Source organism: Amblyomma americanum, chromosome 6 (genome assembly GCF_052857255.1).
Source record: "Amblyomma americanum isolate KBUSLIRL-KWMA chromosome 6, ASM5285725v1, whole genome shotgun sequence".
In the NCBI taxonomy this organism is placed as follows: Eukaryota; Metazoa; Arthropoda; class Arachnida; order Ixodida; family Ixodidae; genus Amblyomma; species Amblyomma americanum.
In genome coordinates, this window is record NC_135502.1 from 92021754 (window position 1) to 92037299 (window position 15546).

Genomic DNA, 15546 nt, shown 5'->3' on the forward strand with positions numbered 1-15546 from the left:
TTGCGGCTTGGAAACAAGCTCACAAAGGTGCATGTCCAGTGGGAAAAGCAAAAAATGAAAGTATGATATGCAGTACAAGCATTGAGTGCTTCAGTTGCTGACGCCTTGGACTTCTGCGAACAAGTGCACCCCGAACGTGTTCCTAAAATATCGGGTAAAACCCGATTTTTCCCGATTTCTGAAACAACTCTGCCCACGAAATTGCTATGCCTCCAGTTGGCGCGCAGGCGAGAGGCGGCCAAAGTGGCCGACAGACAGACAATCGTTGACTGCAGGCCCCGTGGCGCCATCTAACGTCGGAGTCCCGAACACAGCGCCTGCAGCTTGGGCACGCGCAGCGGCGGTGGGCGGGTTTACGGCCAGCGGAGCGGGCCAGCGGGGACGCCACTGCGCATGCGGACAACGCTGAGGAAGCGAGCGGGTTTACGCAGCGGCGCTTACGTCCGCTGGGCGGCCTTTCCCAGCGGAGCGTACGCGTCGCGTGAGCGTCTCCCAGCGCGCGGGGTTTTTCCCCGTGTTGCGAGAGCGTGCGGACGTGTTTCGCATGAGCTTTGAGGATTACGGCTACCACCCGTGGAATAGCCCTCGACCGGCTGCTGAAACCTTTACTAACGCCTTCAGGATCTCGTCCGGACCACGAGGACGACCGGTGTTTACGTGCAAGTGCTCGTGTGCCTATTTTTCGGCGCATTTTGCGTCGACCACGTTTTTTCCGCCGCTAGGCCTAATAGGCCTAGCACGAGTACGGCCGCCTGGCGGTAACCACTCCCGACGACCTCGGCTCCCCGGAGGGAGCTGACACGCCTGCAACATGGAAGTCACCGTCGAGGGTGAACCGATCACAGAACATGATTTGAACGACGGAACATGGACCTCCATGGCACTCAAGAACCAGCAACGATTCCGCCGGCGCAGCGTCGACAAAGAAGACGGACGCTCGGCGCCGGGCCGAGCCGCCATCGGGACGCCCGGCGTTGAGGACGAGGCCGCCGCCATTACTGGCGCCCAAGGCTACGCGAAGAAAGGCAAGCCCCTTGACCCTACCCATAGGAAGCCTAGGCCTCCCCATAGAAGAAGACCCCCGATCCCGAGGCTACCGGCAGAGCATTACAAAATTGTAATCAGACCGCAGTCTCCCCTTGACCTTCCCACCCATGACGGAGCGCTACTGCTCGAAGCGTTTCGTCAAGCCGCCAAAATTACCGACAACAACACCCTTACCGAAGATATACTTCAGAAACACCCAGTAAACCACACCTTCACGATAAGCACGCCCAACGAGAAACGTGCGAACGCTTACCTCAACCTGCAAGCGTTCGTCATGGGGGAAAAGAAGTACCCCATCAAAGCTTACGCGCCTTCCCCGGATCTCTCTGTAAAAGGCCTCATCCACAACGAGTATTGTGGCGAAATGGACGCGCAGCTTGTTCATAACTACAACACCTACAACCCCGACTGGACTATCCTATCGGCAAGACGGTATGGGAGAACAAATCATATCATCATTACGGTAGCTGGAACGGAGCTCCCCCGACTGCTCCGATACCCCGGCACAAGACATAAAGTGGTCCTCTTTCTCAACCGAGCAGAGGCCTGCTTCAACTGCCGCAAGACAGGACACCGACAAGACGTCTGCCCACAAACAAAAAACAAAACGAACCCGCTGCGTCAGGTGCGGAGAAGAGCACCCCCCACCACATGAGGGACAACCACCAACCTGCGTCCCCGTTTGCATCGTCTGCACGGGGGCGCACAGAACCGGGAGCACCAGCTGCAAGTTCAAATTCGTGAAGCAGCAAGCCACCCAGAAACCCGACCTGGCCAGGAACGCCGACCAAAACGCCGGGCAGAGAGACACCTTCGGATGCCAATCGAGGGACAGAACCCGACAAAAAGAGACGCTGACCCTAGGCGACGAGAGGGAGGAGTCCTTCCCGCCGCTGCCACGAAGTAGAAGCAAGTCTGCTACACGACGCAGCCAGTCGCAAGACCTTCGACAGGACCTACCATCGTCCAGCCGGAAGCGGGACCCCAAGAACCCCTGGACAAAGACAGAAGAAAAGGCTCTCAAGTGGCAGGAAGATCCGGAGAAGCAGGCACTTTGCAATCAGGTGAGGGAGCAAGCCATTTTAATAGAACGCATGCAGTCCCAGATCAGTGAGCTAGGCAGTAAACTCGCGAGCCTCACGCAAATTTAACAGGTCTCAATCCCTCCCTCCTTCCGAAGGTGCGGGTATGGACATAGAACAACCGAAGGCTCAAAAAAGACAGGCCCCAAAAGACCAGCAAGAGGCCCAGAATCCCAAGAAGCGAATTGAAACAGACGCGGCGTCCCAACCGACGTCAACTTTCGCTGTTAAAGCCAAGCTAGCTCTCCAGCAGAATGAGAGGGTCAACAAACTGGAAGCCCGAGCAGATAGGCTAGACGCGACATGCACAGATATCTCCAAGAACCTACAACAGACCAGAGAAATGATGGACGCCATCAAGACATTACAAGCCCAAGTGAGCGCAATAGCGAGCGCCGTTACGCAGCTGACAGTGCCCCAACATGGCAGCTCGTAATCAAGATATCATCATCTGGCAATGAAACTGTAGAGGTTTTCGAGGCAAAAAAATCCAATCTGCAGCTTTATATTCAAAACTTAGAAGTCAAACCGGACATTATTACGATCCAAGAACCGATGGGACCCGTTAGTTTACCAGGATACAAAACCATATCACAAAAAAACATACCACACAAAGCAGCAATGACAGCCACGCTAGTGGGTAACCAACTCACGGTCATTCAATATGAATTCGACGATTCTCAAGCAGACTACACGCTCACCGAAATTATTCCCGCCAGAAAGAGGCAGTGGAGCCTATACGTTCTTAACCTATACAGCTCCCCAAAAGATCAATCCAGAGAAATCCCGGCATTACTAGAGTCCACCACGAAATTAGCCAAGAATGGGCAGCTAGTGATTACGGGCGACTTCAACGCGCCACACGTAGAGTGGGGATACCAGAAGTCAAGCAAGAAAGGCAACATCCTCTGGAACAAAATCCAAGGATTAGGACTCTCGCTACTAAACGATCCTAGCACAGTGACCAGAACTGGCAACAGCGTTAGTCGAGACACCACCCCGGACCTCACGCTAGCCAGGAATGTGCAGAACCCCGCCTGGCGAAACACAGGCAGGGATCTAAACAGCGATCACTACATCCTGGCCATTACGCTTCGCACCGAGATTCGGAAGAAGGGCTGGAAGGTAACGAAATTTACAGACTGGGAAAAATTTCGGAAAGAACGGGATCAAACGGCCCCGACTGAAATCGAAGACATCCAAGATTGGGTTAAATCAATATGTAAGGATGTAGAGTCGCACACAAGCGAAATAACAACAGAGGCCGCACAACCTAACCTCGATTCAAGATTGGCACACATGTGGGAGGCAAAAAATAGTCTTATGAAGAGGTGGAAGAGACAGCGACTCAACAAAAGGCTACGAAGTCGAATCGCCCAACTCGAAAGAGAAATTGAACAATATGCGATAGAACTTACCCGGCAACAATGGTATCAAACCTGCGACAGCCTGAACAGACAACTGGGTAGTAAGAGGGCGTGGCACCTGCTCCGCCACCTTCTCGACCCCACACAGTCCAAGTCGGCTGCGCAAGGACAGCTCGCTAAAGTCATCCATCAACACCCCGGGGACGAACACTACTTCTTGGACCTCCTCAGGGACAAATACCTAAATACCGCATACGACGGAGAAACGAGCCCACAGTATTCGGGACAACCAAATCCGCAGCTGGACGAGCCGTTCAGTGATGCAGAAGTCTGGGCAGCGCTGGGCCAGCTTAGAACAACCTCAGCGGCAGGACCAGATCTGATTACGAATAAGGTCCTCCGTAACCTGGACCTGAAATCTGTCACTGCAGTCACAGATTACTTCAACGTATGCTGGGAGACAGGAATCATTCCCAGCAGCTGCAAACATGCCCGAGTGACATTTATTCCAAAACCCAACAAGAAACTCAACGTGGACAACGTAAGACCCATTTCCCTCACATCCTGTCTCGGGAAACTCATGGAGCACGTGGTTCTGAACAGACTACGGGACTACACCGAAGGCCGCAACCTCATGCCACACTCCATGGTGGGCTTCAGAAGAGGACTCTCCACCCAAGACGTCATGCTCCAGCTATCACGTGACATACTCGACCCATCCATTAAGAACACAAGAGCAATATTGAGCCTCGATCTCAAAAAGGCATTCGACAACGTGTCACACAATACCATTCTGAAACACCTAGCCGACCTCAACCCAGGTGAACGGGCGTACAATTATGTTAAAGCCTTCCTAGAAAATAGAACGGTGGAGATCACCGTTGGACCCCTGAAATCCACCCCAATCAGGCTCGGAAACAGAGGGACACCACAAGGAGCAGTCTTGTCGCCCTTCCTCTTTAATCTGGCTTTAATCAAGCTTCCAGACAGGCTCAACGCAATTCAAAACATCCATCACACTCTGTACGCAGACGACATAACTATCTGGACGAACCGCGGCTCCGATGGACAAATTGAAGAAGCTATCCAAGCAGCGGCTGAAACGGTTGAGTTGGAGGCAAGGAGAGCCGGCCTCGAGTGTTCCCAACCAAAATCAGAACTCCTAATCGTACGGCGGAGCAAGAAACCTGAAGACAGGATCCCCATCAACATTACGATCCAACGCAAAAACATAGATGAAGTGGAGAACATACGGGTCTTAGGACTCCACATCTCCAACACCTCCCGCAACACTGTAGCACTGGGGCGACTCGAAAGCTCAGTACACCGGGTGGCGCGCATGATCAGGCGCATCGCCAACAAGAGACGAGGCATGAAGGAGCACGACCTATACAAACTCCTTCAAGCATTCGTCATCAGCAAAATTACATATGCCTTCCCACATCTCCATCTCAAGAAAGGAGAAGAACAAAAGATCGATACCCTAATACGGCATGCATACAAAACGGCATTTGGCCTTCCTAAATTCACAGCCAACGAGAAACTCCTCGCCCTGGGAGTACACAATACCTTTTCTGAACTTAAGGAAGCCCACCTAACAACACAGACGGCTCGACTCTCCAGCACTGCAGTGGGCAGAGTCATCCTGGACAGACTTGGCATCGAAGGGGAGCCTATGGCGGACCATTTAGGCCCCGCTCCTAGCCATATCCAAAAAAAGATAAAAATATTACCTCTACCCAAGAACATGAACCCGCAAACCCAACAGGGTCGGCGGGAAGCAAGAGCCAGAGCTCTGCATCGACGCTTGCAGTCTTCCAGACGTCATCTACGTCGATGCAGCCAACTACCAAGACAGCCCCCACAGATTCGCCATCTGTGGGGTATCTCATCCTCAGGATCCGGACCCGGCCACTCCACTCATGGCCGCTACAGTATTTACCAAGAACGCGGAAACCGCGGAAGAAGCTGCAATTGCAGCTGCTATCGCCTTTACGGACGCTACAGCCATCGTTAGCGACTCCAAATATGCCATTGCGAACTTTGCCAAAGGCCGCATCTCACTCACGGCCAGAAATATCCTGGAAAATGTTAAAGACACATCCCCCCTCCGAGACATTGACCTGGTATGGGCCCCGGCGCACGCCGGAAACCTGGGAAACGAGGCCGCCAACGCACAAGCTCGAGTTAAAGCCGGCCGAGCAGTACACGGTCCGAACCCGGAGGCAACCGGTGAAGCGCTAACCTCCTATCACGACCACACCACCCATTTTAGACTCGCACGTAGGCAGTTCCCGCTGCCGCACCCCTCCCTGTCAAGGGAGCAGCAGGTGGCGTGGAGAAGACTACAAACCGACTTTTTCCCCAACCCAAATGTGTACTCGCACATATTTATTACAACCTCCAGCCCTAACTGCCGCTTCTGTGGTGCAAAAACTACTTTAGACCACATAATCTGGGACTGTAAAGCACATCCCCCACCCCCCGATCTCATGGCTGCTCCCTCACCTGACGCGTGGCTTTCAGTAAAGGTCAGCGACGACCGAGGCACTCAAGTCAAGGCTGTCGAATGGGCCTGTGCGGTACGAGACCTACATGGTCTGGACCTCACTTACTGACCACGAATCTACACTTTCTTTCAATAAAGTTTTTACTCACTCACTCACTCCCAGCGCGCGCGGGCGTGTATGGGTAATTCAACATGGCGGCCTGCTACACAGACGCATCGCCGACTGCGCGGACCGCGGCGCAGGCCTGTTTGCAAGCGAAGAAGTCGCGTAAGTGCTACACCGCGCAGGAAGACCTCTGTCTGATACGCGAAGTTGCAGCGACGAGGCCATTTGGTGATGACATCAAGTGGATGACTGTAATCGCAAATGTAAAGCAAGCGATAAGCCGCGAGCTTACACTGCGCGGTGTGAGAGACCGGATCGATCTCCTCATAGGATATTGGAGGCAACAAGACGCAAAAAACCTGAAGTGAGTTTTGTTGTTCTTTACAGCAAAAATGGTCATGCGCTCTAGTGCACTTGTTTGTGTGACGTGCATGTTGTGCATTCAGGTCGGGGACTGAGGAGCAGTACTCCGAGAAGGAACAGATTCTGCAGGACCTGTCGGATTACGCCCAGGATATAAACTATGAGCCCCGGATAATTCCCAGAAGTGGCGGCAGTGTACTTAACAGGAAGCGACAAGCAACTACTGACCGCACTACCTCCGTGAAGAGGTCCGTAATGGACACACGGGCAGGTAGCACCACCCTGGTGCAGGCAGCGGAAGGTGACTGCAGTGCTTCTGTCGCGGCGCCTTCTCAGAGTTGCATGCTTGGAGAGATAGCTGGTAAGTCTTGTCACGCGCACGTCCAGTTTCGCACGTTTCGGCTTTTGATTTTCGCCGGCTGAAATTTAAAAGCGCATGGAAAACGCAAAAGTTGTGGGTCTTAATCAGGAATATGTCTTTGTACAAATGAAACACTGGACTTCAAGGGCTTCGTCTGTGTCGCATGCATGTTCATACAGCCGAAAAAAACGCATTGAGGTGTGTGGACAGTCTTTGTAAGCCCTACTTCCAAGACGGCTAGCCTTAATGTTTAACTTGTATTCTTGTGGGGTTATGCAATTGTAATTATGGTTCTGTAATTATAAAGTGGGCTCACTTAATACTCGGCTGTTGAGGCTTGGAAGAATTAATAGGCGAGCTAGAGTGTGCGAGTGTGCTTATTTTTATGGGATCGAGTCGCAGGAAAAGATGCTGTCAGGATGACTGCTATCATTTCGCCTCTCCTTTTTCTCGTACATTAGAGTCAGAATCTCCTGCTGCTCGGCTCCTTTTAAGCACGATTGGGCAAAATCCTCCGGATACGCCACCTCCTGCTGATACTGCTGCTTATGGAGAGGCCGAGCAGCCAGAGACAGATGGACGAGAAGGTTCGCCCTCAACAGGTGGCCTTCAGCAGCAGCAGCAGCAGCACCATGACTCCGCAGGGCAATCCCACCAGCAGACAAGTGGATCAGCCAGAGGGCCGCACCAGTCTTCAGCTGGGCGACAGCTTCTGCCTGTCACGACTACAGGCAAGACATGAAAGAATATTTTTCCACTGCGTGTACAGTCGGTGACAAAAATCTCTGGACGGCTCGGATAGAAATTTATGAACATAGCTGCCATGTATGTTAGCAATCGTATCATTCCGCTACCACAGAGTACAAAATGCGAGTTTGTCTTTGCCTTGCACAAGTGTTCTCTTATGTAGCGGCTAGTAAGGGAGAAATTGGCGTTTGTCATTCACACATTCTGGCGACTTTCGTTCCCGACTGTGCATGGCAGAATGACGTATATAGAAGCACCATAAACGCAAATTTAAATGACGTCGTCATTACGGTTTCTGCAGTTAGCACACAGGACACACTGCAAGTGAAACTCTGTTGACTGAAATCATAATGAAAATGTCACACAAGCAGAAACACAGGAATTGTAATATTTTTACTGTTCTTGCTACACAATTTTTTTCCCCATTTTATGCATGTTCATATTGTAATACACATTGCATACAAACAAGCTGAGCTCAGCTGCACTTGTAGCCTGCCAACTCATTATGGCTGGTCGAAAAACACTATGGCAGCTATTTTGCTCCAGTGGATGCACTTCCTTGAAATAAAGATTGAACTAACCCTGTCTGCCTGTCTTTGCAGGAATCCGAGGACTACAGAACTTAGGACTTCAGCTGCTAAAAATGCACGAGGCTAATGAGTACGAACTACGCCAGAGGGAGATTCAAAATGAAAAAGAAAAGATTGCTATTGAGAAACAAAAAAACGGACAATGAAACACGGCGCATCGCTCTAGAGGAGCGGAAATTGGACCTCGAAGAGCGTAAGCACCAGTTGGAAGTTTCTCGGCATGAAAGAGATAATGGGCTTCTTCGATTATCAGTCCCGGACTCACCGCGGACTCGCCATGACGCCAGACCGACGCTCGTTTTTCTCCGGCAGGGCGCGAAGCTCCGCCCACCAGTCCGCTGCCTGCCGGAAGCGCGCTCGATTTTCTCCGTCCGGCTCACCGTGGACTGCCGGAGCTGCCGGCACCCGCATGAGCCGGCAGCTAGCAGACGACGCTGCCAGAGACGATAGCAGACGATCGATTCACGCGCTTGCGCATTTGGCGCCTCTGCGCTCATTTACGCGCGCTTTCGCTCCTTTGTTTGCTCCTTTGTTTTGACGTGAATGGTTGCGCGACATGGCTGCTGAAATCGTTGTGCTGGACGGAGTGCAGACGCTCGTGTACCCGGAGCTTGGCCCGGACGGCATGCCCGTCTTTGAAGAAGGATTGCCAGTTTATGTCACTGATGGTACGTACTGCTTTTCATGCGTTTGCCTCCTGCTTGGACTATCATAATTCTTGTCGCACTTATGAGCTAAGCATCGCATTTGCAGGTGGCGTTCGACTGCGGCTTGCAATTCGCAAGCAGGAAGCTGCAGGTGCAGTTGGCTCAGACAGCGCCGAATCTCGCGAGCAGGAAGCAGCAGCTGTCAGCTCAGACAGTGCTCAGACAGATGAGCTTTGGCCGAAGCAGAAGACTCTGCTCCTCATTCAACTCTATAAGGAGTTCAAAGAGAGCCCCGGGAGGCGACTAAAGACCAAGAAACAAATGTGGGAGATGCTGGCGGCGAAGATTACCGAGGTTTTCGGAGGCAACCTGACACCAAGTCAAATCGAAAATAAGTGGCGAACGCTAGAGCGGGGTTACAAGCGACTGCGGGAGCACAATTCTCGTTCTGGCAACGACCGTAGGTCGTGCGAGTTTGAAGAGTGAGTCCACTCTCATGATTTTCCTCTGAGTTGACACGTATTTAAGCATTAATTCGAATCACTCCTTTAAAACTGACGCGCCTGCTAACGTAGGTGGGTGTCATTTGTTATGCCCAGGGAGTTCAGTGAGCTGCTAGATAAAAGCCACGCCGTGAACCCGCCGTGTTTGCTGGGGCCCGGAGTTGCGCGGACCCAAAGCGAGTAAGTTTATTACTCTTTATCGCCCAATCACTGGTTTTATTTAGTCATATATGTTTCTTCCGGGAGTTGAAGCAGTCGAAAGAAACGTCAGAGAAATGCTGGGATTTTGATAGTGATTATCCGGGAATTTTCGTTTACTCTTTTTTTTTTGAAGTTGGTCGATAAATTTGAATAACTGTTCCGTAAGCCCACTTAGTTTTATCCTCACAGTGCTAATTTATTTAGTTTTTTAAATTTATTTTTCTCCTCACCTACAGTGCTAACACGAATGAAATTTAGGTTGTCGATACTCCTTTAAAGAAGCACTATAAGGGTTTTTATAAGGGTTTTTAAGCTGTAAATCATGGACATAGCTAGATTCATGAAAAAAAAGATAAGTTTTCTTCAAGATCATTCAATTAATATCAGCTTTACTCAAGTGAGATTTTTTCATTGGCACTGAACATTTACTACCTACATTTACTATCATCTCTGCAACCTGCACCCGTCAGCGTTCAGCAGAGTCTGGCTTCGGCAGTAGGAGACGAAAGCACCGGTGGCAGGGATGTACCCGTTGAGTGTCCATCCCAAGACCGACCAACTGCTGCAAAGAGGGTCCGCCTGGACTCAACACGTGCCGTGGTACAAGGCTTCTTCAACCACCTCCGCGAAGTTGAACAGAACCGACAAAAAAGGCACGAGGACCGCATGGCTGCTCGCAGGCAGGCCCACGTTGATGGTCTTGCTGCGCTCGAAAAATTTGCTGCAAGATTCGAGCGTCAGCCACCAGATGTTGAGCCTGAAAATGAGTAGGCTAATTGCTTACAGTTTGGGTTTGTTTTCTTACAATTACAGGGTGACAAATAAGGCAGCTTGACTGGTCCGTCTCCCTTATTAAGGCAATCCGTGATTTGTTCCTCAGTTATATACGTTGCGTATTCGTAGTTACTGTTTTGGTTTGTTGCTGTTCAATCATCTCACGCATAGAGTTCCATGCAGGAAGTACAAATTTTATTTCCATTTCTGTTTGCTGTCAGTTTACATTGCACTGTGACTGCAAACGGTATTATTTACATGTTCAATAAAAATATTGCACAATAGTTTTGGCTCAGTCTTGAGTGCATATCTGAAAATATTCACTGGGGCACTTCACATGCAAGTTCTGCACAAGAAGCCTCCGTTGGACTACCGCACAGATTTTGCGCTATGCTGTCCCTTAAAGCAACAGCAAAAGCAGGTGCTTCGTTTGTTTCAACGGAATCAGTGGATTCAACGTCGGCGTCAATGTCTGTGGCATCTGGCAAATCCTTCAGTGCATCAGCACGGCGCCTTGCCATATTGTGGAGCACACATGCTGCCAAGACAACATACGCAGCCTTCGATGTATCCCACACATCTATGTAGTTCAAGCGCTGAAATCGAGCTTTGACGAGGCCAAATGTACCTTCAATGACTACTCGTTGCCTAGTATGGGCACTGTTGAAAGTAGCCATCCATGGCTGCCAAGCTCCTGTCTGGCGATATGGAGGCAGAAGCCATGGCAGTAGTGGGTAAGCTGAGTCTCCTAGCAGGTAGCCGCCTGGAAATGATGCAGATTAATTGTTACCATGACCCTGAGCTATTGTATATACTATGCAAAAATAGCACACAAATTCTATGCTAAATATTTTGATCCTTGAAAGACCTTTCAGCCACTCTAACCACGAACTGAGTTTTGGTTTGCAGTTTTTGATGCTTTAAAATTATTTAATTGTGCTTTGACAAATGGGTCGTGATATGGAGAGAAGAGAACGGTCACCAAACAATGTCAACTCGAAATGTTTGAAACAACACCCCGAAGATGCATTTGAAACAGGAACTGGGACAGAGAGTCAAAAGTGAAAAAAAATGAACATAAAGCCCCTTCTCGCACTCTTACTTGTGTGTGGCTACCCCCCCCCCTTTTTTTTCTTATTCTCTTCATACTGTTTCTACAAAGCGCCCTTAAGTTGCCAAGTTATAAAATGCTCCTTACCTTCGCATTTCAAAGCTGCGACCTCGAACAGGAAGCTGTGCCGTAGGACTCGGGCGTCATGAGCACTCCCAGGGAAACCGATGAACACGTCCGTGAACATCATGTCCGCATTGCACACGCCTTGCAGTAATATTGAGTGAAATTTCTTCCTGTTGTAGTAGCTCTCTTCCGATTCGGTTGGCCTCGAAATGCGAACATGGCACCCGTCAATTGCGCCGATCACGTCTGGCAGGCCAGTTGGCTCCCCTTGGCGAGTTAGCAGAGCTCGAAATGCTCGCTTGTTTCTCGCCTGCTCTTCTCGATCCGGCCAGCAGATCTCCCGTGCACTTATGGACCACAGAAAGTCCAGTACTCGGCTTACAGCGACATGAGCTGTTGACTCACTGACATCAAACTTGTCAGCGATCTGATATAGCGCCCACTGCGTCCCGATGTAAGTAAGCGCTATAAGAACAGTCTTCTCGGCCGATATTTTTGGCCTCCCTCTCAGGCCCTCGGGATAGAAACACGAGCGCTGAAACTCCTCCACTAGAGTAGCTGCTGTAGAGCGAGAAAGGCGAAAAAGCTTGCTGAACTCAAAATCCAAGTAGCGCGGCACAACCTCTTCGACATATAATTGCACTCTGTGCCGGTTCTGCCGTTCCAGTTGTGCAAGTAGAAGGCACATTATAAATGTGTCGCCAAAATCCTCCTCGTCGGAATCTTCCGAGTCGGAACTATCGGACTCCAGCAAGTGGTCTGCTCCGAAAAGCGCGCCAAATTCCTCGACCGGCATTCTCGCGCCCCTCCTCATTTTTTTCTGACTGCTGACTGCGCCGACTGCCCGCGGACGGCCGGCTGGCACCGCTCGCACGTGATCATGACGTAGCTTCCTGCTTGACAGGAAACCGCGAGCTGCCCGAGGACTATCAGAGCCCGGTAAATCGAAGAAGCCCAATGAGAAACTGCTTGACAGCATACAAAAAATGTTCAATGCACAACACAATGAAATGCTGGAATTTTTGAATGGAAATCATACTTAAAATGAATGTCATGAATAAAGCCACCATTTCTGCAACTGTGTGTTACTACAGAGAGGTGAGGCAAGTCTCAAGTTCTGGTGGATCAACGCCAAAGTAGTGCGATACCTGGGCACCATACAAGCAGCTTTTGGTTTTCTTTAAAGACGACAAAGGCGAACAGTCCCGCAATTTTGCAAAACCCCCACTCCACAGCCTGCCTCACACCACTCATTGCCTTGTTGAATTCGCATTGCTCCGGAGTCAGGGACACACCGCCATAGGGCGTCAGCAGAAGTGGTCGCAGTGAATAAGCAGGGTCTCCGTAAATGCAATAACTCTGGCCCTGAACAAGCTTTTCTAGCTTTGAGTAGACCTTGCTGATCCCGAAGTTACCTGAAAGAGTAAAAATAAATTGTACATTATGATGTAACGGGGCTGCTCGTTATTTACTTACCAGCATCATGTTTGCTGCCGGGGTAGGATCCATCCAACTGGCAAATGATCCCATTAGGGCACATTATTGATTGGTACTTCAAAGCATGGAAGCGCTTGTGGCCACTGAAATAAAGTTTTTGATCTCTTGATGGCCGGCATATCGCCCGTGCGGTGCCGTCGATGAACGCCCAGCAATTAGTCAGAGGGGCACCTTTAGCATGAATGGCCTGAAGAATGAGCAAATGTGTTAGAAATGTCGACACACGAAATTCTGACCCTAAATATTTTGTATTTGCGACTTACCTGCGAGAATTTCTCAAGCGTGTTCAGGTTCAGCCACTTGTGATTATTGAAGTCGTCCAGCAAGTGGAAGAAGCACTCGTCGACGTGCCAGAGAACTTCGTTTGTCAGGGACGATAGCGCTGAGCTGTGCCGCCCGAAAAGGTCCTCGAGGTCGCACAGGCGGTTCGGATAAGCCAGCCGTCGAAGGGTTGTACACAGAGCCTCGTGCCCAGGAACTGACACTTTCTGCGGAGTTACCACCATTTCAGGAATGCGCAAAGCCGACTGCAGTTTGCGTAAATCGTCCTTTTCGAAACGAAAATACATCCTGAAGACGCCACTGTCCATAGCATCAATGTTGATAAGTCCACGAACTGACAGCGGGTCACGCCGTGTTTCACCAAACACCTCTAGGCACAGCAGATCTTCAATCTTGGACCATTTTAGTCGAGAAAGAAGCAGCGGGTCCTGCAGTATGCTCTTCGGCATCGTGCAAGCAGCTGTAGCTGTAAGCAGCAACAACCCGAAGAAACAAAAAAAGCAGCTTCTTTGGCGGCTGCGGCTTGACTGCACTGTTTCAGTGCTCAACACTTTTCTAACATACCATCCTCGCGATAACATACAATACAACACTATTATAAAGCAATGTTTAAAAGAAAACGCCACAACACAGTTCTCTAATCCGCTCGTCTTCGCCATGCAGGTGCTCTCGCCCCTCATCGTCTGCGTCATGCTCCCTGGCATGTTTTGCGCTCCCTGGTCGAGCGCGATCGAGCATGCGCCCCTGCACGACGCAGCTTACGGAGGTCCCATCAACAAGGCAACCAAAAACGCCCCTTTTCCTGCAATATCGGCTCAAAACAACTGGATCCTCAGACCAGATTGGAAGGCCCCATCGTCAGCGACTACATTCAATGTGTCAACTATAAATGAACAGTGACCGTCACCGGCACTCTGTGGGCTCGGTGGCTGTGCCACAACACAGTTCTCTAATCCGCTCGTCTTCGCCATGCAGGTGCTCTCGCCCCTCATCGTCTGCGTCATGCTCCCTGGCAAGTTTTGCGCTCCCTGGTCGAGCGTGTTCGAGCATGCGCCCCTGCACGACGCAGCTTATGGAGGTCCCATCAACAAGGCAACCAAAAACGCCCCTTTTCCTGCAATATCGGCTCAAAACAACTGGATCCTCAGACCAAGGCCCCATCGTCAGCGACTACATTCAACGCGTCAACTATAAATGAACAGCGACCGTCACCGGCACTCTGTGGGCTCGGTGGCTGTGCCACAACACAGTTCTCTAATCCCCTCGTCTTCGCCATGCAGGTTGGTGGCCATTACAGTCTCTTTTCGAAGAAAATGAGTAACTATTTTTTGGTGCAGCTTTCGAGCCCTCAGTGCTGCCTTGTTATCAGTGTTGAGTGTCTTCACATTGTTCATTCTTTGTTACTGTCGTGTGGTGATATTGAGAGCAACCCCGGTCCTGACAAGCTAGACATTATTCTTGACGAACTAAAAAAGATGTCTTCTGGCCAGACCACATTAGTAACTGAAGTGCAGGAGCTTAAGAGCCATCTTCTCTCAATGGACCAAAAAAATGGCAGATTTCACCACCCGTCTCAGCACTTTAGAAACTCACTGCGGAAATCTGTCTACAATGCGCACTGACCTAGAAGCAATCCAAACCACTACAACCGAAACGACTCGCCTAGTTAGTGTGCTAGAGGCTTGCCTGGAAGACGTTGAAAACAGCTCCCGGCGAAACAACCTAATTTTCTATGGTTTACCTGATACCAACCCCTCTGAAACCTATTCGCAATCCGAAGAAATAATCACTCGCCACTGCTCTCAATACCTTGATATCCAGTTAAGCCCAATCGAAATTGAACGTGCTCACCGCCTCGGAAGACACTCTCAGGATCGGCAACGCCCGATTATCGTCAAATTTACATACAAGTTTTATTCTCCACAAAGAAGTGGAAGGAGGCGGAGGGAAAAGCCGTACATTTGCGGCTTCAAAACATCCTTCAAAACAAAAGAATCAGTTCTTTCCAAAGGTCCAAAGTTCAAAGATACAGGCTACAGCGTAGGTGAAGATTTTTCGCGCCGCGTCCAGATTTTCCGAAAACAGCTTATAGCTTTCGCTAAGGCAAAGTCTGTGTCTTATTCCCTGCGGTTTAAAAAGCTGCATATCGGCCCAAAGCGTTACATTTTTGATGAAAGTTCTGAAACTGTTAAAGAAATATCTTAACAATCAACTCACCCCTGCCGGCCACCGCATTATTCCCCACCTACTCCTCGTGCCAACTTTTCCCTATCGGTTATCTTTACTAACATCC

The 15546-nt window shown here is 50.2% G+C and overlaps 1 protein-coding gene across 1 annotated transcript; it reads right to left on the bottom strand.

The window, feature by feature from the left end:
* Positions 1 to 9867: 9867 nt before the first annotated feature.
* On the bottom strand, positions 9868 to 14378 carry LOC144093847 (uncharacterized). Its single transcript, XM_077627572.1, has 4 exons — positions 13235 to 14378; positions 12951 to 13158; positions 11496 to 12889; positions 9868 to 11060 (listed from the first exon to the last, which is right to left on the bottom strand). Exons 1-3 carry the CDS (start codon positions 13955 to 13957, stop codon positions 12600 to 12602), a joined length of 1221 nt encoding a protein of 406 aa, XP_077483698.1. The 5' UTR covers positions 13958 to 14378; the 3' UTR covers positions 9868 to 11060; positions 11496 to 12599.
* Positions 14379 to 15546: the final 1168 nt, after the last annotated feature.

Excerpts from the sequence above, each read along its gene's own strand:
- LOC144093847 (XM_077627572.1), bottom strand. The coding sequence starts at position 13,957 with ATGCCAGGGAGCATGACGCAGACGATGAGGGGCGAGAGCACCTGCATG. Across the intron at positions 13,159-13,234 it reads CGCTTGAGAAATTCTCGCAG|GCCATTCATGCTAAAGGTGC; the intron begins GTAAGTCGCAAA and ends CTCATTCTTCAG. Across the intron at positions 12,890-12,950 it reads CGGCAGCAAACATGATGCTG|GTAACTTCGGGATCAGCAAG; the intron begins GTAAGTAAATAA and ends TTACTCTTTCAG.